Genomic DNA, 24,052 nt, shown 5'->3' on the forward strand with positions numbered 1-24,052 from the left:
TGTTTATTTACACGTGTAAATAATTGTGACTTGTGGCCAAGTATGGTATCCCATACTTGGAATTTGTGCTTTGCATTTAACACATACAGGTGCTTCTCAATAAATTAGAATGTCGTAGAAAAGTTCATTTATTTCAGTAAATCAATTCAAATTGTGAAACTTGTGTATTAAATAAATCCAATGCACACAGTCTGAAGTAGTTTAAGTCTTTGGTTCTTTTAATTTTGATGATTTTAGCTTCACTATCTCAATAAATTAGAATATTTCATAAGACCAATATTTTTTTTTTTTTGTGTGTGAAATTTTTGGCCTTCTGGAAATTATGTTAATTTACTCTACATGTACTCAATACTTGGTATGGGCTTCTTTTGCTTTACTGCCTCAATTCGGCGTGGCATGGAGGTGATCAGCTCGTAGCACTGCTGAGGTGGTATGGAAGCCCAGGTTTCTTTGACAGTGGCCTTCAGCTCATCTGCATTTTTTGCTCTCTTGTTTCTCATTTTCCTCTTGATAATACCCCAGAGATTCTCTATGGGGTTCAGGTCTGGTGAGTTTGCTGGTCTCTCAAACACACCAACACCATGGTCATGTAACCAAGTTTTGGTGCTTTTGGCAGTGTGGGCAGATCTGGCTGGAAAATGAAATCAGCATCTTCAAAAAGCTGGTCAGCAGAAGAAAGCATGAAGTGCTCCAAAATGATTGGTAAATGGGTGCAGTGACTTTGGTTTTCAAAAAACTCAATGGACCAACACCCAGCAGATGACACTGCACCCCAACTCAGCTTCGCCACCCTTCCTCCAGACTCTAGGACCTTGGTTTCCAAATGAAATACAAAACTTGCTCTTATCTGAAAAGAGTATTTTGGACAACTGGGCAATATTCCAGTACTATTTCTTCTTAGCCCAGGTAAAACGCCTCAGGAGTGGTTTAACAAGAGGAATACGACAACTGTAGCCAAATTCCTTGACACATCTGTGTGTGGTGGCTTTTGATGCCTTGACCCCAGCCTTAGTCCATTCCTTGTGAAGTTCACTCAGATTCTTAAATCGATTTTGCTTGACAATCCTCATAAAGCTGCGGTTCTCTCTGTTGGTTGTGTATCTTTTTCTTCCACACTTTTTCCTTCCACTCAACTTTCTGTTAACATGCTTGGATACAGCACTCTATAAACAGCCAGCTTCTTTGGCAATGAATGTTTGTGGCTTACCCTCCTTGTGAAGGGTGTCAATGATTGTCTTCTGGGCATCTGTCAGATCATCCCCCTGACTGTGTAGCCTAGTAAACCAAACTGAGAGACCATTTTGAAGGCTCAGGAAACATTTGCAGGCATTTTGAGTTTTTTTTAGTTTTTTCTAATTTGTTGAGATTAAATGTGATGTGTTAAATGTGAAAAATGTTTAATGTGAGCCAAAATCATCACAATTAAAAGAGTTTTACAATTTGAGTTGAATTACTGAAATAAATTAACTTTTCCACAATATTCTTATTTATTGAGAAGCACCTGTTTAAGTGCACACACACACACGCACAGTAGTGAGCAGACACACACAGTGAACACACACCCAGAGTACCGGGCAACCAATGGTGCGGTGCCTTGTTCAAGTGTCACACCTCAGTTGTGGAATTGCGGGTGGAAGAGAGCACTGGTCATTTACTCCCCAATGGCCAAATCACAGCCGTGCCGATATACAACCAAATGTCACATCTACGAGTGTGATATTGTTCATATTGCAAATTATGTTTTCAATTGTGTTTGCACGTGTCAACTTGATTATTTGGGCAATAAAAGGCTTTTTAATTATTTCAACATGGTTATCAAGTGTTAAGTATGGTTACACACAGGAATAAAATACAGAAATTTTACCAAAATGAGTTTGGTAAACAGTAGTAGTGGTGCCTATACATTATAACAATATAACAACCATAATCAAACAATATGATGAATGAAATATTGACCACATAGACTGGGTCACTGTCATGTAAGTTAATAACATTTCATTTTGACATTTTTCCAGTCATCCCCTTCTTGGTATTTAGATCAGGCCTTAACAGAATTACATAACATTTAGGTACAAAAATACAAAACAGAAGTCCAAAACTGGAAGCAAGAATGGCAAATATCTCAACAGCTACTGTGTATTTCCCTGGTGAGCTGTTGTATGCTGGTATAAATGAGATCCACACAGCAAAAAATATAAGCATACTAAATGTAATGAGCTTAGCTTCATTAAATGTATCTGGAAGTTTCCTTCCAAGGAAGGCAAGGGCAAAACACATACAAGAGAGTAATCCAATATAGCCCAGTACCAGGTAAAATCCTAGCGGCCACACATCTTTACATTCTAGTACAATCTTACCACCCTGATAGGACGTGTTTTTGTAGGGGTAAGGAGGTGCTAGTGCCAGCCAGCAAGCACACAAGATAACTTGGCCTGTTGTGCAGCAGAAAATGAAAACCCTTTGCTGTGGAGGGCCAAATAGCTTTAGAGAAATGGAACCAGGCATAGTAGAACGAAAAGCCAAAAGCACCACAATGGTTTTGACCAGTATGCATGAGATGCACAAAACAAAGCTGATCCCAAATGCAGCTTGGCGGGCACGGCATGTCCATGGTGAGGGCCGGCCCACAAACACCAGTGAACAAAGGAAGCAAAGTTTGAGAGACAACAGCAGTAGAAAACTCATCTCAGAGTTGTTGGCCTTAACTATGGGTGTGCTTCTAAAAAGGAAGAAAATCACAGTAATAACAGTTGCCACAGTGACTCCAAAGAGAGACAAAGTTATGAGAATGATTCCCATAATTTCATGGTATGAGAGGAACTCCTCTATGACAGCAACACAAGAAACCCTTTCGTTGTTTGGCCAGTAGTACTGGGGACACTTGATACACTCAGTAGCACCTAAGAGACAGAAACAGACACTTTGGGTGAACCAGATTTCCAAAATGTAAACAATATTGTTACACAAAAAAATATGTTTTGGAATACTTGATTTCTTTATTCATAATACTGATCGTGGCATTCAGCAGTCAAATGTTTCCTAAAATTCACAGTCATCCATAATTCTGTACTGGTTAGATGGGTTATAACGGGTCAGGTGGGTCACAACCCAAACATCTGTTACTTTATTATCACATTGCTGTCTTGTTCCATATTATGGTTCACATGGTTCACTTAGTTTTGTCATGGCCACAATGTCTTTTTTTCAAGGTAACATCGCACTCATGTAATGGCAATGAGATGTAAAGTCGTGGCCTTTGTTGAGGGAACAACATCTATTTCTCATGGCCATGACTTCTTATGTTGAAGGAAACATTTTTTTTTTTTGTTTAATTTGTAACCAAACATGTTGTCAAACTGGTGAAGATGTTTTCTTAACTTGCTGGTGCATTTTCTGCTTGCATGTGTGAGTGCACTGAGTTCTCTCGGCCACTGTACTCAATGCTAGATCAATTGTCTTTTTTTATTTTTTTCTTAGCATAAGTTTTAAGCTCATTCTATTCATCCATTCTCCATACCACTTGTCCGATGGTCACAAGTCTTTAAGCTAATATACAGTACAGTTAGAATTATACAATATTAATATTATAATTATTCAAATCAATAATTTAAGTCCATATGTTTATTTATTTGGTGAGTAGCCATGTAATAAGTGAGATACTGGACAGTCGTCCGGTCATTATCACAAAATAAAACCGTCCATATTGGTGTCCTGATCAGATTATTTTTGTGATAATGTGTAGCTCCTGATGATAGATAGATAGATAGATAGATAGATAGATAGATAGATAGATAGATAGATAGATAGATAGATATTTACCTGACATATTGCTAATTTCCCCTTCAGCACAGGGCAAACAATCAAAGCAGCAGACAGGCTGTCCTGGTTGATTGGCCTGCCGTGTTCCAGGGGGACAAGGAGGGGTGCACAAGGAAACAGGAACCTACATAGAAAACTTTATATAATCAGTAGACTAATAACTAGGAGCTTCACAACTGTTTGCCATTCAAGCACAGGCTCACCTCAGTGTGTCCCCCTGCCCATTGAATTAACCCCTGATCTATCTTAAGCTGCTGTCCATGTGGGGCAGATCCATCATAGGTGCCCACCATCTGAAACCAGATTTTACCTCTGTCATTTTTCTGCCAGTTAATAATGTCATAGAGGGGCACAGGCTCTCCATTGTTGTCAAAATACACCTTCTCATTGAACTGGTTTGTAAAATGTACTTTTTTCAGGTAGTGAAGGAGCTATTGAATTAGTAAAGGCAATCAAAAAAAAAAAAAATAATTAATAAAATGTATTTTTACACATTTTATTAAAGACACACATACAAATACTACCTGCAATGGAGAGAACTTTGATTCAATCTTACAGATGTGATCTGAGCTTTGTTCCTTAGAACCACATTGTAACAGTTGGTGTAGAGCATGAGCAATAGCATACACTGCTTTATAAACATTGTATGAAATTCTCACCCTTGCTACATCAGTATAGCTATTCTCAGTATCGATTAGATCCTCTGAACCAGTACAGAGTGATGACAACTCAGAATCACCACCATCCTTATAACCTAGCCTGCATCCAAACAGTTCCTCCCAAAACATGTTGGTGAAAACAGATTCAGGTCTAGGTGAGGGTCTAATCCTGAGGAGAAATTCAGCCAAGCCTGGAATAGTGGTGCCCCTAAAGGAAAATCCCACTGTTCCATCCAGGACAGGGTGAAGCTCAGGGATAGTGAGAAGTTTAGCTGTCACCCAGGCTTCACTGGCCACCCATTGCATCCTTGTTAGATTCCTATGAGCTGCTTCAACCAAGAGCTGAAGCAGCTGTCCTTCAGTGGCAAATGCTATAATCACTTGTGCAGTTGAACCCTCCAGGCTATTAAGAATTGCATGTATTTGTGCCTGTGAAGGTGCTTTGGGTATAGTGTGGTGAAAGGCTATACAGCCACCAAGTCTTTCAAGCTGCTCAGTAAAGGCCTGGATGCCATAGTGACTGTAGTCATCATCTGTGCCCACTGTACCCACCCAGCGCCAGCCAAAGTGGGAAACCAACTGGACCAGTCCCTGCACCTGAAATACATCACTGGGCACAGTACGCAGGAAAGAAGGGTATTCCTTCTTATCTGTAAGACAGGTGCAGGTCGCAAAGTAGCTTATCTTTAAAGAGAAGAAAGACAAATATACAAAAAAGGAGATTAAGGGAGATGTGAAAGCATGGATTTGTCTGATTGTTTTTGGCAGAAGTTTTATAAATTTATTTATTTTTAACTCCTCTGTTTTAAAAAAAATTACCAATGAAGAACATTAGAACATTGTACATAAATATGTCTTAAATATATTTTTTTGCTCTGATCAAGTTGTAGATGCTGATCTACTCTCTCTCTCTCTCTCTCTCTCTCTCTCTCTCTCTCTCTCTCTCTCTCTCTCTCCAGAAGATGATTACTTTTTTTGGTACTGAAAACAAGTATGTGTAAACTGTGCAAATTATAACATATTTTAGACATTTGCTGCAACATAAATAATTAATAGTATGCACTAGAATTAGGAGAATAAATAGTACTAAAACCCCAGAGGAAAGCTAATGAGAAACCTATTATACAGATGATGTGTTCAAAAGAAAAGCTAAAGTGCCAGTTGATTTTTTATTTTTTTATTTTATTTTATTTTTTTATTTTTTGCACAATCATAAAATAGATATTTTGGCTGGTATTTTTCTGGTTTGCTTTTATGAGCATTAAGGTTTTCAATAAATGCTGAATCTTGGAAGACACAACATGAAAAACATTGATAAAATGCTCACAAAGCTTACCTCTATGGCATATTGCTCTCGTAGTTTAACTATATGTTTCACAGTTATGCCTTTTGATTACAACTTTCGAGCAGCAAATGGAAAAGGCTTTGACTTAAATTTTGCCAAATCATTTGCTGTTTAACAAAGAAATAAGTAAATACATAAATTAACAGCAATAAATAAATAACTGGAATTATCATCTCTTACTCATACCAGTGGAATTCCAAATGGACCCAAAGTTTGTGCCACAGCCCGTGTGGGCGATGATGATGCCAGACCGATGACAGCTGGCACTGGCGCAGTGGAAAGGCATTTGGCACTGCCATCAGAATTATCCTGTGTTTGACTGGAAGTGCCATTCACCAGGAAAAGCGTGCTTTGCAGACTGGTGTGCACATGATCACAGCTATCCAAGATCCGATAACCTAGTGTCACTCCTGGTAATAAACTAGAGTTACAGTTAATTTCTTCAATGGCAAACACCATTGTTTGGACCCAGCGGAATGCACGGAAATCAAACCTGTTGAAAAGATTTGGAGAGAGCAAAGACAAGGCGAGAGCTAGGTATAGCATTAGTGAAAAGTTAACAAACAAGCTTATTCTGAGAACAGTTCACAGAAGTGATAAACACCCTTCTTTTAGCATAATAATACAGTAAATGTTGTGGGTAACAAAGTGTAGAACTCATTCACTTTACATTTAAGGTTTATATTTATCATTTTAAACTGGTCTATTATTGTATCTTTTCGTTGCTGTTCTTCGTTCTCTGCATGTTGTTTCACACACCTGTTGCACTCTTGATGCTGTGGCCGTTCAGAGAAATTATGGTCAGTTTCCGGGGCTATATAGTGTATGGGAAACAGCCCTCCAATTACAATATCACCATCCTTTTCCAGTACTGGTGAATTAAAATCACCCAGTGTCCAGCACTTATTGTCCAATGCATTGGAGAAAACTACTAAGAAGTACAGCAGAAGCAACAGACCAAGTGGTACCAGTTTAGTCACTGGCATCTTATTGGCGATTACTGAAGCTTTCAAATCCAACCATGGAAACAGCTAGTGAGGACCCCATCCGGAATGTCTGATGTCTAGAGTTCTCAGTTATAAAAATTGTGTCAAGATGCCAAATGAAACATCAGATGAGACGGCCAATAATGATATACTTTGTGGGTGGAGTAGTTACTTAGGTCATGTGATTTAATAATGCTTCATATCAAGGTGCCTTGGAATGTATTAGGGATCCTAAAATAGTGGCAAAGTATCACATTAATTTGATCATTACTAGCTTGGAATTGTGTAACATTAAAATAATAATAATAATAATAATAATATGCTACAATATTTAATATTACCTGCAGATATACTATAGATAACCACTTTTTTAAAATATAATTTAAATATAGAACAGCATAATTATTTGAAAGTTTCAAATAAATTGGAAGAATAGATTATAATTTCATTTAACTTCTTATTGTTTGTGGATTATATTAAAATTGATCAAATTATGATCCTGCAGGAATCATGTGAGCTAGAACGAAGTGTGTACATACAGTATGCTCCTGAGACACAGCCAAAGACCGTTTTCATCTGTAGAAGACAATTAATTTTAGCAAATTTTAGCATCACAGTTAAAAGTCTGGATAGAACACATTCAAGGCTTTAAAAAAAAAAAAAAACACAACGTTTGAAGGTTTGACTGAACTCACCACTCCTATGAAAATATATTATTTTGTAATTCTCAAATTGTTCATCATAAACAAATGTCAGAAAAATGCTATGGGGATTCAAATCAGAATATGAATTTCTGTTGCAGAACATGTTCTCTGTGGTGGACACCAGGACATACAGCCTGTTTATTAGGGACAGCTAAGCTATTGCTCTCATTATTAAACTTCATTGTCATTGCACAATGCCCCCAAAAACATATTAATATGCAAATTAGACACAGTGTATATATAAAGTGTAAATAAATGGAATAAACTTTTATGGTCATGTTTACACACATTTTCCAAATTAGAATATCAAATAATAATGTAATATCTGTCATAATCATATTTTTGTTAGAACCATCAAAAAAAAAAAAAAAAAAAAATCTTCCTGATGTCCAGAGAACAAAGCATACAAAATAAACTTTAATACTTTTTTCTCTCTTTCCCATTTGTTTGTTACTTCAATGATATAGAAAAAAAGCTCAGACTGATCAACACTCAACCCAGGACTATTCCTGCTCTTTATGAAGGGCAATCTATGTGCATTTGAGACTGTATGGCTGTGTATGTTTGTAAGGAGTGTTGAGTAGGAAAAGATTGGTTTATCAGAGAAATGAGAAAAGTGAGAAATTACAGAGCTTGTCATTAAGTGACTGCCATCTACTGGATATATTAAAGAACACACTCCCCCACCTAGGTTTTTTTTTTTTTTGTGCATTAGAATCACGAACCTTTTTATGAGAACTGAACAAGTTAGATTTGTTAAACTATTACTATTAACTTCTACTATTATTATTATTATTATTATTAAAATAATCCTTCAAAAGGAGGTGGTTAGCATATGGTCCCAGTTCTCTGTTGTGACCATTTATTCAATTTTTCTTTTTAAACTTATTTTCTTCTTTATTATTATTTTTTTGTTGTTGTTGTTAAAAAAGAGAATGTTTATTGCTAGAAAATAACAAATATCACCCCTGAGTTTTACACTTTAATACTTGTAACTGTGTTGCATTTATTTTGTGCAAATTCTGAAACATAGAATGTGAGACCCAGAGTGACGTCTTTCCTAACACCCATGTGACATCACCTGCTCTATAAAACAGTGCTGACTTATGACTACATTAATGAGTCAAGTGGGTGTATGAGTGAAAGTAAAAGAGATGTGGATCACACTATTTGTATGTTTTTATCTGTCCTTTACCTGTATCTCTGCATCTTCAATCACCAGGTCAAGCTTCTGTCAGCTCCAGGGACGCTTCAAGTTGAAGGGGATGTACCAAGATGGAGACCTTATCATTGGGGGCCTGTTTGCATTTCATCTCATTACAGTGTTCCCAGAATTGAACTTTAAAAGAGAACCGGAACAGTCACATTGTGAGCGGTGAGCCTGGGCTAAATGCATGGCAAAAAAGGAAAGGACATTTGAAAGACAATAGAAGGAAACATGCAGAACAAAGTCTTTTTTATTTATTTATATATATATATATATATATATATATTTTATTTTAGAGCTGATTGCATAATGAAAAGTTTGAAATGTGAGAGATCAAGAGATCATCTTATCATGAGATTTTTTTTTTTTATGATGATATTCTGATATTCTTCAGGGTAACTGAATTTAGACATTGTCCTGCCTTTTCTAGATTCTATATGGCAAGTTTCCAGCAGGCACAAACTATGGTATATGCCATAAATGAGATCAATAACAATCCTAAACTGTTGCCTAACATCACCCTCGGTTATCATCTGTATGACAACTGTGTGAAGCTTGGACTGGCATTCAGGTCTGCAACCGCCCTGCTTAGTGGGACAGATGAGATTGTTTCCAATTTTAACTGTACTGGCCCTCCTCCAGTAATTGGGATTGTGGGGGATCCCGGATCTACTCACTGTATAGCAATATCCAGTGTGCTGGGACTGTTTCGAATACCTATGGTAGGATGAGTTAAATATAAAATTCTGTTACCTTTCACAAAATATTTCATTTTGTCAGCTAAATTAAGAGTAAATGCTATAACAATGGTTTTTTTGTCATTATGATCTCTCCTATAAGGTTAGCTACTATGCCACCTGCTCATGTTTGAGTGACAGGAGAAAGTACCCCTCTTTCTTCAGAACAATCCCCAGTGATGCCTTCCAGGTGAGGGCTATGATTCAGATTTTGAGGCATTTTGGATGGACTTGGGTTGGTCTTCTCTACAGTGATGATGACTATGGCATCTATGCCGCTCAGTCCTTCCAAAAGGAAGTGCAGATGTTTGGAGGTTGTGTTTCTTTTTCTGAAATATTGCCTCTTGATAACAACCACGTAGACATCCAGCGCATTGTACAAGTGATTCAGGCCTCTACAGCAAGAGTGGTGGTTGTGTTCTCCACAGAAGCCTATCTGCTGCCTTTGATGGATGAGGTGGTATTGCAGAATATAACAGGCAGGCAGTGGATTGCAAGTGAAGCTTGGGCCACCTCATCTGTGTTTCACACTCAGCATCTTTTGCCCTTTCTAGGAGGCACTCTGGGCATTGCCATACGGCGAGGAGAGATTCAGGGACTTCAGGAATTTCTGCTACGCCTCCATCCTGACAGCAATTTGAGAAATAATATGGTGAGAATCTTCTGGGAGAACATGTTTGGGTGCACCTTTGACACTGGAGGCAGAGAGGGAGAAAATATGTGTACAGGACAGGAAGATTTAAGCAGCACAGAAACAGCATACAGTGATGTTTCAGGGCTGAGGGCCTCATATAATGTGTATAAGGCAGTTTATGCCCTGGCACATGCACTTCATGGCCTTATGCAGTGTGAGGAGGGGAGAGGACCATTCAGTGGGAACAGATGTGGCGATATAACAAACCTTAAACCCTGGCAGGTAAGACTCCTGTGGATAGAAGCATAGCTTATCAGTTATACTGTTAATTTCAAGTTATATAGAATAGCTAAATGGAAAATGAAAACAAAAATATTCATACAAATCATTAAGATGGATATGTTCTGTCTAAAAACTGTACAGCTGGTTCACTACCTACAGAAAGTGAACTTCACCACTGACTTTGGGGATCATGTTTCATTTGATAAGAATGGAGATGCTCTGGCCATATATGATGTGTTGAACTGGCAGCGAAACTCTGATGGGTCAATAGTTGCTCGAACAGTTGGTGTGGTAGACGAAGGGGCAGCAAGAGGGAAGGTGCTCACATTGGAGGAGGATGAAATATACTGGAACTTAGAGACAAATAAAGCAAGTCTTTTTCAATCTTTTAAAATATTGAAACAGAGCCCTCCTATGATATTATATTATGTGTGTAGTTTTTGCTGAATGAAGTATACCTTTTGGAAATTATACAAACACACTGTACACTATTCGTGTGTGTTTGTGTGTGTGTGTGTGCATTTCTCTGTGTGTCTGTGTTTTATGTGTCCTTCAGCCTCAACAGTCTGTGTGCAGTGAGAGCTGCCCCCCAGGCACCAGGCGAGCCAGAAGGAAGGGCCTTCCTGTCTGCTGTTTTGACTGCCTGCCATGTGCAGATGGAGAAATTTCTAATATTTCAGGTGAGGAGAGTCATGCCCACAAAATTACATCAGTTAAAACAGTATTATTATTTAATCACAGTTCAACATTATGCCTCTGTTTTTATTTTTCTCTCTCTTTAATTTCCATATACATAGATTCCATTGAGTGCACAGTGTGTCCAGATGAGTTCTGGTCCAACCCAAAAAAGGATGAGTGTGTCCCTAAAGAAGTGGAGTTTCTATCCTATGAGGAACCTCTGGGCATTTCCTTGAGCACTGCTTCCTTGCTTGGCACCTGTATCTGTTCTGCAGTAGTTGTCATATTTGCACATCACCGCCATACTCCAGTTGTGCGAGCTAACAATTCAGAGCTCAGCTTTCTGCTACTGTTATCACTCAAACTATGTTTTCTGTGTGTTCTACTGTTCATTGGCCGGCCTCAGTTGTGGACATGCCAGTTAAGACATGCTGTATTTGGTATAAGCTTTGTCCTGTGCATCTCCAGCATCCTGGTGAAGACTATGGTGGTAATAGCTGTGTTCAAGTCATCTCGCCCAGAGGGTAAAAGTGCCATGAAATGGTTTGGAGCAGCTCAGCAAAGGTGCACGGTTCTGGTCCTAACAGCTCTCCAGGTTGTAATATGTGCAGTCTGGTTATCAAATGCATCTCCAGTACCCCATAAAAATAATCAGTATACCAATTCCAAAATAGTATTTGAATGTACTATAGGCTCAGTGGCTGGGTTTTCCATGCTACTCGGCTATATTGGCCTTTTAGCAGCAGTAAGTTTCCTGTTAGCCTTCCTTGCGAGAAATCTGCCAGATAATTTTAATGAAGCAAAGTTCATTACTTTTAGCATGTTGATCTTCTGTGCTGTGTGGATTGCATTTGTTCCAGCATATGTGAGCTCACCAGGGAAATATGCAGTGGCTGTGGAGATATTTGCAATACTGGCTTCCAGTTTTGGATTACTGGTAGCCATATTTGCTCCAAAGTGCTACATCATTATTGTACACCCAGAAAGAAACACTAAAAAAGCCATCATGGGAAGAACATCCTAAAAAAAAAAGCCTGATGATTTTTATTTTTTATTTTAATGATGAACAAATGTACTGCTTTTTGAAACATTAATAAATAGCTTTGATGCAGGTTAAAAACAATTAGCAGCTGTTTTCGATCAAATAAGATGTGCTGGTTTTCAGATTAACCTCTGTCAGGTCTAACAAATCCCTCACATACCCTCACAACGTTTCAGTTGAAAGAAGCATTTTTATCTAAAAATCAATTTACAAATGATTTACACAGAAAATATTAATTTAAATCATCCTAGCATGCATATTGTTTATGTGTTGTGTGAAATAATATTTTAACATTTACAAATTGGCCTTATTTATTGTAAGTCACTTACCTTAACATATATATATATATATATATATATATATATATATATATATATATATATATATATATATATATATATATAATTTTTTTTTTTTTTTTTAAGAATAAAATGGACATTACTTTTTTATTTTATTTGTATCTACATTATGCCACAAATGCTGTTGACTGACTTTTATTATTAAACCTGGAATTTAAGCAAATAAATAAAATGTATCAACAATAGGCTGATCTATCGCCACCTTCATATATTGTAGTCAGCGTACTCCACCTACAGGCAATATTATGATGTCATGTTAACCTTATTAAATCATGCCTTACTAAGAACAGGTGGCACAGAATAAGTGATTATGGGATGAGATGTTGCATTCAAATTAATCTAAAATCAGGATGGAGCTTAACGGAATGTGAATGAATGTATGAATGAATAAGTGTGTGTGTGTGTGTGTGTTTGTGACATATCAGGACACAACTTTGTATAATGACATGAGTATGACACAGGTATTACAAGCAGAGGGTGACTTAAGAGGACATAACCCATGTCCCCATTCTTCAAAAAGCTTATTTACCATACAGAATGAGTTTTTTTGACAAAGTAAAAATGCACAGAGTTTCCTCTGAGGGTTAGGGTTAGGTGTAGGGTTGGCGTAGGACCATAGAATATACATTTTGTACAGTATAAAAACCATTACTCCTATGGGATGTCTCTACTTTTCACAAAAACAAACGTGTGTGTGTCCATATGTATGTGTGTGCATTTGTGTGTGCATGTGTGTGTAGAACTGTGAGAATGCTCACATTCCATAATTGTTTGCCCAATTAGCTTCTAATGCACAATCTATGTTTTGGTGATTTGAGTGTGTGTGTGCACTGGTTTGGGTGGTTTATGGGGACACAAATTTGTATAATGATATTGGTATGACAGAGGTATCACAGTGTGAAGGTAGTTTATAAGGACACTGCCTATGTCCCAATCATTCAAAAGATTTAAAAAGAAAAAAGAAACATACTAAATTGTGTTATTTATTTATTTATTTATTTATATATACAAATGCACAAACTTTCTGTGAGGGGTAGGTTTAAGAAACAGTGTGATAGAAAGTACAGTATAAAACCCATTATGCATTACACATATTGAGAGTCCCTGCAAACCACCATATGGTCTTTAGGTTAATGGACAGAAGGATTGAATGAATGGATGGATGGATGAATGAATGAATGAATGAATGAATGAATGAATGAATGAATGAAAAAAACCTTGTCACACTTTACCAAAGTGAAATGTGATACCAAACAGTTACCCAGAAGGATGTCCTTATTTCTCAAGTGACACCTCCCCTACATTAAAAGAATACCACACACTGGGTCATACAGTGAGTTTAGCTGAGTTTGCCATAAAGAAAAAGGAAAAAAGAACGGAGATGTGGTTCACTCTAAATATCTGCCTGTATCTGTCATTTAACTATATCTCTGCTACTTTTATCTCAGACTCTTGTCAGCTTCGAGGACGCTTCAAGTTGAACGGGATGTACCAGGTTGGAGACTTCATCATTGGAGGCCTGTTTGAGGTTCAGCACCTCAAAGTCTTCCCAGAACTTACCTTCAGAACTGAGCCACAACTGCCCCAGTGTGAGGAGTGAGTTTGGATTGAATTGAGTACTGCTGTGCTTAACAAAGAGTATGAAAGAAATGTAAAATGAGATTTAAATAAAAAGATAAAAAAGAACAATAACATATTGCTGATTGTGAATTGTCAACAATATGTTTCTAAATTAGTTGTTTCCTGTGACTTCTATATTTTGTTATTCAACTCAACTAATATATAAAACTCAAATAGTGGGCAGAAAAGCACAAGGATAAAATAGAAATGTGGTTGTAATATACATTATATAATAATTATATTACAATTGATCTCTGATTTAAAAAAATACAGTGAGCTAGATAAATTAAATTTTAGTCCTAAAATTTGTGTTGTTATTTCCAGATTCTATATGGCAAGTTTCCAGCAGGCACTGACTATGGTTTTTGCCATAAATGAGATTAACAATAATAACGACCTGCTGCCTAACATCACGCTTGGTTACCAAATCTATGACAACTGCTTACGACTTGGAGTGGCGTTCCGGGCTGCCATATCCCTAGCTAGTGGGACAGAGGAGTTCTTCTCAGACATCAAGTGCACTGGCCCTCCTCCGGTGATTGGGATTGTGGGGGACCCAGGTTCAAGTCAATCAATAGCAATTTCTAGTGTTCTAGGTCTGTTTCGAGTTCCTATGGTAAGACATGATATTTGTTCTTGCCATAAAATATACAATATTTGTTTCCAAATATCAGTGTGTCAATAATTAAAAAAAGTGTGTGTACATGTTTTAAAACTATTTTATTTTCTTGCTTTATTACTTGTGAATTTCATTCACAGTGTGAAATTTTGCCTGAGAAACTTTGTTTTGTTCTTGTGATTTGCATTAGGTTAGTTACTATGCCACTTGCTCCTGTTTGAGTAACAGGAGAAAGTACCCCTCTTTCTTCAGAACAATCCCCAGTGATGCCTTCCAGGTGCGGGCTATGGTTCAGATCTTGAGACATTTTGGATGGACCTGGGTTGGTCTCATCTACAGTGATGATGACTACGGCATCTATGCTGCTCAGTCCTTCCAGCATGAAATGCAGCTGTTTGGGGGTTGTGTGGCATTCTCTGAGATTTTGCCTTATGATAATAACCACAGAGACATTAATAGAATAGTAGGGGTTATACAGACATCTACAGCCAAGGTAGTTGTAGCATTCTCAACTGATTTGTCATCCCTGATGGATGAGTTGTTGTCACAAAATGTGACAGGCAGGCAGTGGATTGCAAGTGAGGCTTGGACAACAACACCTGTCCTACAAACTCCACAATATTTGCCTCTACTGGGAGGGACACTGGGCATTGCCATCCGTCGTGGACAGATTCAGGGACTTCATGACTTTCTGATACATCTCCACCCTGACAATAATCCAAAAAACAGCACAATAAAAATCTTCTGGGAGAAAATGTTTGGGTGCAAGTTTGAGGCTGTAGATGAACAACAAGAACAAGGTGGAACAAAATGTTCAGGGCAAGAGGATCTGAGCAGCACAGAAACAGCATTCACTGATGTATCAGAGCTGAGGGCCTCATATAATGTGTATAAGGCAGTTTATGCCCTGGCACATGCGCTTCATAACCTGATGCAGTGTGAGGAGGGGAGAGGACCATTCAGTGGGAACAGCTGTGCCAGCATAACCAACCTGAAACCCTGGCAGGTAAAGCTCATGTACAGTATAGTGCACACAATATACAAAGTTCTGCTACATATTTAATATAACACGTTCTGTCTACAAACTGTACAGCTGGTTCACTACCTAAAAAAAGTGAACTTCACCACAGGTTTTGGGGATCGTGTGTCATTTGATGAGAATGGAGATGCTCTGGCCATCTATGATGTGATGAACTGGCACCCAAGGTCTGATGGATCGATTGTTGTCCGCACAGTTGGTGTGATAGATGAAGGGGCAACAACAGGGAAAGTGCTCACACTGGATGAGGATGCATTATACTGGAATTTTGAGACAAAAAAGGCAAATAGCATGTTACTTACTTCTTGGTTAGGATGTTTAGTCTGAATGTCTAATTAAAAACAACAACATTTTGTTGGCCGATGAGTACCAAAGTAGCAGTAAATTAATAAATAAGTCTTTGTACCCTTTTAAGTATATATATATATATATATATATATATATATTACTCTATTCAGTGACATGAAATAATATGATAAAAAATAGCAATAATCAAACATATGCATTTAAGGTGTATGTAAATGCATATACCTTGAAATAATAATAGTACTAATAATAATAATAATAATAATAATAATAATCCTCCTTCAGCCCCCACAGTCCGTGTGCAGTGAGAGCTGCCCCCCAGGCACCAGACAAGCTAGGAGGAAAGGCTTTCCTGTCTGCTGTTTTGACTGCCTGCCATGTGGCGATGGAGAGATTTCTAATACAACAAGTGAGAAGATTAATGTTTGCAAATTAAATATGTACTTGATCATAAATATTGGATCATTCTTAATATAATTATACTGTGATTCTGTCCTATATCTCTCTTTCTTTCTGTCTCTTACAGATTCACCTGAATGCTTCATGTGTCCAGATGAGTATTGGCCAAGTCCAAAAAATTATCAGTGTGTTCCTAAAGAAGTTGAATTTCTATCCTATGAAGGTCCGCTTGGGATTTCTCTAACCACTGCTTCCCTCTTAGGCACTAGTTTCTGTGCTTTTGTGATGGTCATATTTGCTCATCACCATAACACTCCTGTAGTACGTGCTAACAACTCAGAGCTTAGCTTCCTGCTGCTGTTGTCACTCAAACTGTGTTTCCTGTGTGTGCTGCTGTTCATTGGCCGGCCCCAGTTGTGGACATGTCAGTTAAGACATGCTGTGTTTGGCATAAGCTTTGTCCTGTGCATCTCCAGCATCCTGGTGAAGACTATGGTGGTAATAGCCGTGTTCAAGTCATCTCGGCCAGAAGGCAAATCTGCCATAAAGTGGTTTGGTTCAACACAGCAAAGAGGAACCGTTTTAGCCCTTACTTCTACACAAGTAGCAATATGCACAGTCTGGTTATCTACTGCATCCCCGACACCCCATAAAAATAATCAGTATATACGCTCTAAAATAGTATATGAATGTACTATAGGCTCAGTGGCTGGTTTTTCTGTGCTGTTAGGATACATTGGACTGTTGGCAGTAGCAAGTTTCCTGTTAGCCTTCATGGCCAGGAAACTTCCAGATAATTTTAATGAAGCAAAGTTCATCACTTTCAGCATGCTGATTTTCTGTGCTGTGTGGATTACATTTGTTCCAGTATATGTGAGCTCACCAGGGAAATATGCAGTGGCTGTGGAGATTTTTGCCATACTAGCTTCCAGTTTTGGATTACTGGTGGCCATATTTGCCCCAAAGTGCTACGTAATTATATTACACCCAGAAAGAAACACTAAAAAAGCCATCATGAGAAGATCAACCCAAAAGAAATAGTTATACATGCTAAACAGACTAGTAAAAGATCCTGTAAATAAAATTAAACATCCAATTACTTCAAATTGTATGTGTCTGTGTTGCTTATTTACCATCAAATAAACTGATATCAAATGTATATCTCCCACAGGTTCATTAGGTTCTCGTGGCAGGTTTTTTTTTTCTTTTCTTTTTTAGTTGATTTTGCTTAGATTATCTCGGTCAATCTGATATAAAATAATGTTACTCACAAATATCATGCATGTTATTATTTAACTACTGCTTACAAGGTAGACACTCTGTGTACAGATGGTATATTTTTCATGAATGATTATGTCATTAAAATAAATATATTAAAAGAAAATGACTTTTGATTAAGAATAGCGAAATAAGTATTGTGGAAACACGTGTATTCGTATTCACATAGAAATCAGTGCCTTTGCAAACAATGCCTAGTAAAAAACATTTTATATACAGTATGCCTTCGATAACAGTGGCTAGTAGAATTTTAATGGGCACTGTTAGCGAAAGGCACTGATTGGTATGTGAATAAACATATACACTATGTGTATCAGCTCTGTGTTGATTAGCATTAAGGAAAGAAGCTTGTAGGAATTGGGAGTGCTAAAAGCTCCTTTGATAAACACAACAAAATGGTGCATTACAAAAACTGGTAACACTTTTAATATCTTTCATAAAAATCCTTAACAAACATTATATAATGATTAACAGATCATTGGTTATTATATATTCACGTTTCTAGAAACGTGAAATAATGTGCTTGTTAATGTTTATTAATAAACGTATTAAACATTACCTAATAATTTACATTTCATGCAAATTAAAATGCTTAAAAATATCATGAAACTTTTATTTCATAAGCACATCTTAAAAATCTACAAATGATTTTAACAGATGTTGTACTATGATCAAAAGCTTTTCTTATTAATGCACTACACTTTTGCTGTTATTGAGGTGTGATATGGGTAGGGTTAGGCTCAGGTTTGGTTGCGTGGGTAGGTTTATGGGTTGGGTAAGGGGTCAATTTGATGACTATAAGGTAACACCATTCAATCTGTTTACATTGCAATATTTTCATTAATTGAGTGTTTATAAACATTTACAAATGATGAATTCACAAGTTCACACTTACATATAATTAGCTGTAGTATGGTAATGCATATTTGGCATGCTGTCCAGGGAAGGGCTCCGAGCTCGGGAATGGCCCAATCCTAGAGTATCCCCCAAAAAGCAATTGACCAAAGGACAGCCAGCAGACTAAAAACACCCCCCCCCCCCCCAAAAAAAAAAAAAAGCATTGAGTTATGGCAGGGATGTTTTGAGAAGTCGCCTGATTGGCAAGCCGGAAGAGCCTACATACTCAGGTGGGAGCGACTTATGCATTCTGCATTTGGGGAAGTCGTGGCCTAATGGTTAGAGAGTCGGACTCCCAATCGAAAGGTTGTGAGTTCGAGTCCCGGGCCGGCAGGAATTGTGGGTGGGGGGAGTGCATGTACAGCTCTCTCTCCACCCTCAATACCACGACTTAGGTGCCCTTGAGCAAGGCATCGAACCCCCAACTGCTCCCCGGGCGCCGCAGCATAAATGGCTGCCCACTGCTCCGGGTGTGTGCTCACAGTGTGTGTTCACTGCTCTGTGTGTGTGCATTTCGGATGGGTTAAATGCAGAGCACAAATTCTGAGTATGGGTCACCATACTTGGCTGAATGTCACGTCACTTTCACTTTCACTTTCACTTTCACTTTTCGAAGGGTAGGCCCTACCGGCTACTGTTATTGGACTACATGGTTTGCTTTGGGACGTCCGGTCAAGAGGGCTCGAGTCAATGCTCAATGGGAGCTCACAGCATTGGAACGGGTGAGCCCTACCAGCTGATGGGGAAGAAGCAGCATGATTTTATAGCCCTACCAGGAGGGTACGAGTTGCCTCGACTGGAAAATTGAGAAGTGAGAACACCTACTGGCTGATAGGCCCCTGATAATCAGTGGGCAATGGGCAAAATTGTTGATCGAGAGGGCCCATGAAGCCTCTGACTGGAGATCAAGACTCAGGAAAATGGACGTATGGGTCCTCTCGGTTTGTCAGATGTAATGGCTTTGGGCCGTTCGTCAAGGAGGACTCTTGCGACATCCAACAGTAGATCAAGACTCATGGCATCGGATGGATAAGTCTCGCTTGCGAGCGGCAAAAGTATAGAAGCCCAACCGGCAGTACTCTTGCCGACATCTGATGGGAGATCAAGACTCACTGCGTCAGAGGGGTAAGCCTCGCTGGGCGGGGAGAGATACAAGGAAAACCCGACTGGGAGGGCTCTGGCAGCATCCGATGGGGTATCATACTCAGAACATTGAATGGGTAAGCCTCCCCAGGCAGGGGGAAAAGACATGAGTATAGCTGAGAGGTCTTGGACAGCTTTCAGCAGGAGGTCGATACTCATGGCGTCGGATGGCTATGCCTCGCCAACCATCGAACAGAAAGGTAAAGTTATGTTGCCGACATACTCTCGCCAACATCTGAAGGGAGCACACAGTATCAAACGGGTAAGCCTCGCCAACCGTAGAATGGAAAAAGAAAAGTTGTCTAGCTGGGAGACTCTCGCCGATGTCCGATGGGACTCATTTCATCGAACGTGTAAGCCTCTCCGGACGTAAGACGGAGAGGTAAAGTTGTGTGGCCAGGAGGTTCTCGTCGGCATCCGATGGGAGTTCAATAACTCACTGCATTGGATGGGTAAGCCTTGCAGACAGTAGAATGAAAAAGGTAAGGTTGTGTGGCCAGCAGGCTCTCGCCGGCATCCGGCGGTAGTTGGACATAAAGGCCAAGATTCCTTGAACGGAAGGGCTCTTGTAGCATTCGACAGGAGTTCAATACTTCACGGACGGGTAAGCATCACTGTTATTTGAAAGAAAACATTCACTGGAACGGGAAGGCTCTCTTATTGAATTCCTCACCTGATGAAAAGTCAATAATCACTGCATCAGATGGGTGATCCTTACCAGTAGTTACATATTTGCTCCACGGGGACCACTCTTGCAGCACCTGACAGGGAGTTCAATACTCAGAACGACTTGAGGTGTCTAAAAGGGTAGTTGGTATGAGGATTACTTTGCGTAATTTTTTAATTGTTTGAAGCAGCTGTGGCCTAATGGTTAGAGAGTTGGACTTGTAACTCAAAGGTTGCAGGTTCGAGTCTCTGTGCTGAAAGGAGTTGTAGGTGGGTGGGGGGATGAATGAACAGTGCTCTCTTCCCCCTCAATCTCTTCATCTTGCCATTGAGCAAGGCAATGAACCCCCATTTGCTCCCCGGGCAGCTGTATATAGCTGCCCACTGCTCCGGGAGTGTGTTCACTACTCACTGTGTGTGTGCACTTGGATGGGTTAAATGCAGAGCACCAATTCTGAGTATGGCAAATGTCCCAACTTTCACTTAACAAATCTAATAAACTGCTTCCGATAACATGTCAGAAAATTTTGTTTAGTGATGACCTTAGATGAGGGGTCTATGTCCGCACTTGCCAGGATTTATGCCTGGATGTTGTGAACCACTGGAGGGGGCTCAGAGGCAACAGCATTTGGTGGAGCGGGCATTTATGTTGATATAAAAAGATAATATTATGATTTTAAATGAAGTAGAGAGCTGTGAGGGAGATGAGCAGGTGCCGCAAATGTCAGAGGAGGCACCCTCATGCTTAATTTCGGCCTCTGGGGCTTGAGGTGGGAAACAGAGAAGCGTAAGAAAAATAGAGGAAAAGAAAGAGAGGAGTTGGTCTGTGTTGCGAATGGAGACAGCCTCAAGTTAGTGTCTGCTTTAGGAGCTGGAGGCCACTAAAAAGGAAAAAATAGGTTAAAAAAAGACGTGAAAAAGAGATGTGTGGGCCTGGGCTGCAAGCAGAGGCAGCCTTGCACTTGACTTCAGCTGCTTTAGCTGTAGGCTATAGGAAAAGGCAGTTTGTGACATTTTGATGGGAGTAGCCTTCAGTGTTGCCATTTTTGTTTAGATCTAGCAATTTCTTAGACTACTATTGCAACTTGTTTTCCAAGCAGATTTTATTATTTTATTTTTTATGTTTTTTATATATGTTTGGCAACTTTTAAAATGTACTACTTTTTAAAAGACATGCATTTTCAACTTAACCACACAAAAAATAAAGTATTGAAAAGCTATCCAAGCAGCATGTCAGGTAGACACTTGGAGAGAGGTGCCTAGTAATACTCACATGTTAATTAGGTTGCTTGTTGCACTTGATCAGTAACTGTTTCCTCTATGATAAACCTTAGTTTTTTTAGTTTTAGTTTGTGCCTATAATACTTAATCATTTAAGTTAAGAGCTTATTTTCTCGCAAATCTATTTTTTTTTTCAGACATTTATATGTAATTTCAAATACAGGGGAAAAAATGCTAGCGAAAATTAATTCGCTGGAACGTACCAATGACTTTTTTAGATCTGGCATGCCTTACACACTTCCCAGAATGCTAGCTCTGCGTATTCTGCATCACCAGCCTGAGTGAGCGGTGAAAGACTCCTGTGTCTCCGCGGATTCCATCCAGCCATGAATATCCTGCATCTCGAGCTTGTTCCACCCAGCTTCTGTTCTCTAGTGTTCCCTCCCATCATCCTGCTCTCGCTTCCTCTTAAACCAGTCAGTTCCTCAGCTCCATCTCAGCTGGGGTCTGTCAGTCCCTCATCTCACCCTGAGTCAGTGCCATCTGGGCGCTCTGATCCGCCTCAGGATTCCAGTCTTCAGCTCTGCCTTGGCGTGAGGATAACCTGTCTCCGCTTCCAGCTTTCGAGTCCTGGACTCCACCTCAGTCTTTCAACCCATTGGCTCCACCTTGGTTCCTAGCTCACTCGTCTCCACTGTGGCCCATCATCCCACCAGTTCCACCAGGCTCCCTTGCTCCTCTGGCTCCGCCTTGGTCAGTAATCGATCATTCCCCGCCTCGGGACTCCACTCCTCTGGCTCTGCCTTGTCCCTCTGTCCCTCTAACTCTGTCAGGCTCCTCTTTCCCTCTGACTCTGCCTCCATCCTCATTTGCTCTGGCTCCACCACAGGCTTCTGTAGCCCCGCCGCCACCTCGGTCGCCTGAGCCTTCTTCCCTACCTTGGCCCTCCGGATCCACTGTGTCACCCTGGCTCTGCAGCTGCTCAGCTCCAACTTGCCATCACCCTGGACCACAAAACTAGTCATAAGTCTTTTTTTTATTATTAAGATTTATACATCACCTGAAAGCTGAATGAATAATCTTTCAAGTGATGTATGGTTATGGTTAGGGTTTGAATCTGATGGTGTAAAAAAAAGATTAAAAAAAACAATCACGAAAGCATTTAAAGTTGTCCAAATGAAGCCCTTAGCAATGCATATTACTAATGATATATATATATATATATATATATATATATATATATATATATATATATATATATATATATATATATATATATACTAATATATATATACGTATGTAGGAAATTTACTAAATATCTTCATGGAACATCTTATGTTAATATCCTAATAATTTTTGGCATAAAAGAAAAATCTATCATTTTGACACATAAAGTGTATTTTTGGCTATTGCTACAAATATACCTGTGCTACTTATGACTGGTTTTGTGGTCCGGGGTCACATATGTGAACTGAAGTTTAGATTAGATTCAACTTTATAGTCATTGCACATGTGGGAACAAGGCAATGAAATACAGTAGTACAAGGGAAAGAGATACAGCATAACATTAGGAAAGAGAGGAGAAAAAAACAACACCCAGACTACAGTGTGAGAACAGGAAAAACATCTCAGCACAAAAGCACATAATCAATATACCATAAACACATGACTTTGCAACTGGGAACGGAAATTGTGGGGGTCAAGGTAATCCAGCGCAGGCAATCAGTCATCCGGTCCAACAGCCATTACAGCGCTGGTCACAGACCTGCTTGTCAGACTGGCGGTACAAAGCGGCGAAGGCCAGGGATGGGGGGTGGTGGGGTGAATGCTTATCTGTATATGTGTATGTGTGTTTATGTATTTGAGAGTTTGTGTATTTGTAGGCCTGGAGAGTTGTGATTCACTCTAGATGCCTCAGTCCGCCTATAATGACACAGCAAGTTGCCATGGAGACAGCCTTGGTCAGGTCCTTGACAGAGTCAATTATCAACAGGTGTCTGTGGAAGAGGGGGGAGGAACGCAAGAGCGCCTCACTGCAGTGCTCCTTCGGGAGATAATTGTTATTCCAACTAGCCAAGGCCAGTGCTGGTAGAGGGAGCCGAAAGAAGATAAGATACCAATTGTTTGGTCAAATAGCCGCATTCCAATTTCATGGTCACTCTCTTTGTCCATTCTGGTCTCCAAATCCATCCATTTTCTCCAATTTCTCCAATTCCATTTGTGACACATGTCCCGAGCTCTCGTCAGCGTCGCTCTGGAAACCGAGCAGTCACACGTGCACCTGCTCGTCATGGGCTGAGCAGCCACACCTGCACCCCATGAAGCTCTGGTTATATAAACCCAGCAAACAAACACAGCGGTGAGAGATGTCTCCACAAGACTCGGCTAACCCCCTTTTTCTATTGTTTATGC

At 39.4% G+C, this 24,052-nt stretch overlaps 3 protein-coding genes across 3 annotated transcripts; 2 read left to right on the forward strand and 1 right to left on the reverse strand.

Moving 5' to 3' along the window:
• Positions 1 to 1,860: 1,860 nt before the first annotated feature.
• Positions 1,861 to 6,809, reverse strand: LOC132101901 (extracellular calcium-sensing receptor). Its single transcript, XM_059507124.1, has 6 exons — positions 6,583 to 6,809; positions 6,010 to 6,316; positions 4,344 to 5,162; positions 4,023 to 4,250; positions 3,820 to 3,943; positions 1,861 to 2,900 (listed from the first exon to the last, which is right to left on the reverse strand). The coding sequence occupies exons 1-6, from the start codon at positions 6,807 to 6,809 to the stop codon at positions 1,996 to 1,998; spliced, it is 2,610 nt and encodes an 869-aa protein (XP_059363107.1). The 3' UTR covers positions 1,861 to 1,995.
• Positions 6,810 to 8,722: 1,913 nt separating this feature from the next.
• Positions 8,723 to 12,075, forward strand: LOC132101902 (extracellular calcium-sensing receptor). The gene is made up of 6 exons (XM_059507126.1): positions 8,723 to 8,888; positions 9,151 to 9,442; positions 9,561 to 10,373; positions 10,515 to 10,691; positions 10,930 to 11,053; positions 11,171 to 12,075. The coding sequence occupies exons 1-6, from the start codon at positions 8,779 to 8,781 to the stop codon at positions 12,073 to 12,075; spliced, it is 2,421 nt and encodes an 806-aa protein (XP_059363109.1). The 5' UTR covers positions 8,723 to 8,778.
• A 1,758-nt stretch (positions 12,076 to 13,833) lies between these two features.
• LOC132101903 (extracellular calcium-sensing receptor-like) lies at positions 13,834 to 17,476 on the forward strand. Its single transcript, XM_059507127.1, has 6 exons — positions 13,834 to 14,048; positions 14,397 to 14,688; positions 14,882 to 15,697; positions 15,785 to 16,012; positions 16,322 to 16,445; positions 16,563 to 17,476. Exons 1-6 carry the CDS (start codon positions 13,834 to 13,836, stop codon positions 17,474 to 17,476), a joined length of 2,589 nt encoding a protein of 862 aa, XP_059363110.1.
• Positions 17,477 to 24,052: the final 6,576 nt, after the last annotated feature.

This window comes from Carassius carassius, chromosome 23 (genome assembly GCF_963082965.1).
Source record: "Carassius carassius chromosome 23, fCarCar2.1, whole genome shotgun sequence".
NCBI lineage: Eukaryota > Metazoa > Chordata > Actinopteri > Cypriniformes > Cyprinidae > Carassius > Carassius carassius.

Coding starts and splice junctions, on each gene's coding strand:
- LOC132101901 (XM_059507124.1), bottom strand. CDS start 6,809: ATGCCAGTGACTAAACTGGTACCACTTGGTCTGTTGCTTCTGCTGTAC. Junction 5,163..6,009: donor GTCCATTTGGAATTCCACTG/GTATGAGTAAGA, acceptor TTCTCTTTAAAG/ATAAGCTACTTTGCGACCTG. Junction 3,944..4,022: donor GGGCAGGGGGACACACTGAG/GTGAGCCTGTGC, acceptor TTTTCTATGTAG/GTTCCTGTTTCCTTGTGCAC.
- LOC132101902 (XM_059507126.1), top strand. CDS start 8,779: ATGTACCAAGATGGAGACCTTATCATTGGGGGCCTGTTTGCATTTCAT. Junction 10,374..10,514: donor CAAACCTTAAACCCTGGCAG/GTAAGACTCCTG, acceptor AAAACTGTACAG/CTGGTTCACTACCTACAGAA. Junction 11,054..11,170: donor AGAAATTTCTAATATTTCAG/GTGAGGAGAGTC, acceptor CCATATACATAG/ATTCCATTGAGTGCACAGTG.
- LOC132101903 (XM_059507127.1), top strand. CDS start 13,834: ATGTGGTTCACTCTAAATATCTGCCTGTATCTGTCATTTAACTATATC. Junction 14,049..14,396: donor CAACTGCCCCAGTGTGAGGA/GTGAGTTTGGAT, acceptor TGTTATTTCCAG/ATTCTATATGGCAAGTTTCC. Junction 16,446..16,562: donor AGAGATTTCTAATACAACAA/GTGAGAAGATTA, acceptor TGTCTCTTACAG/ATTCACCTGAATGCTTCATG.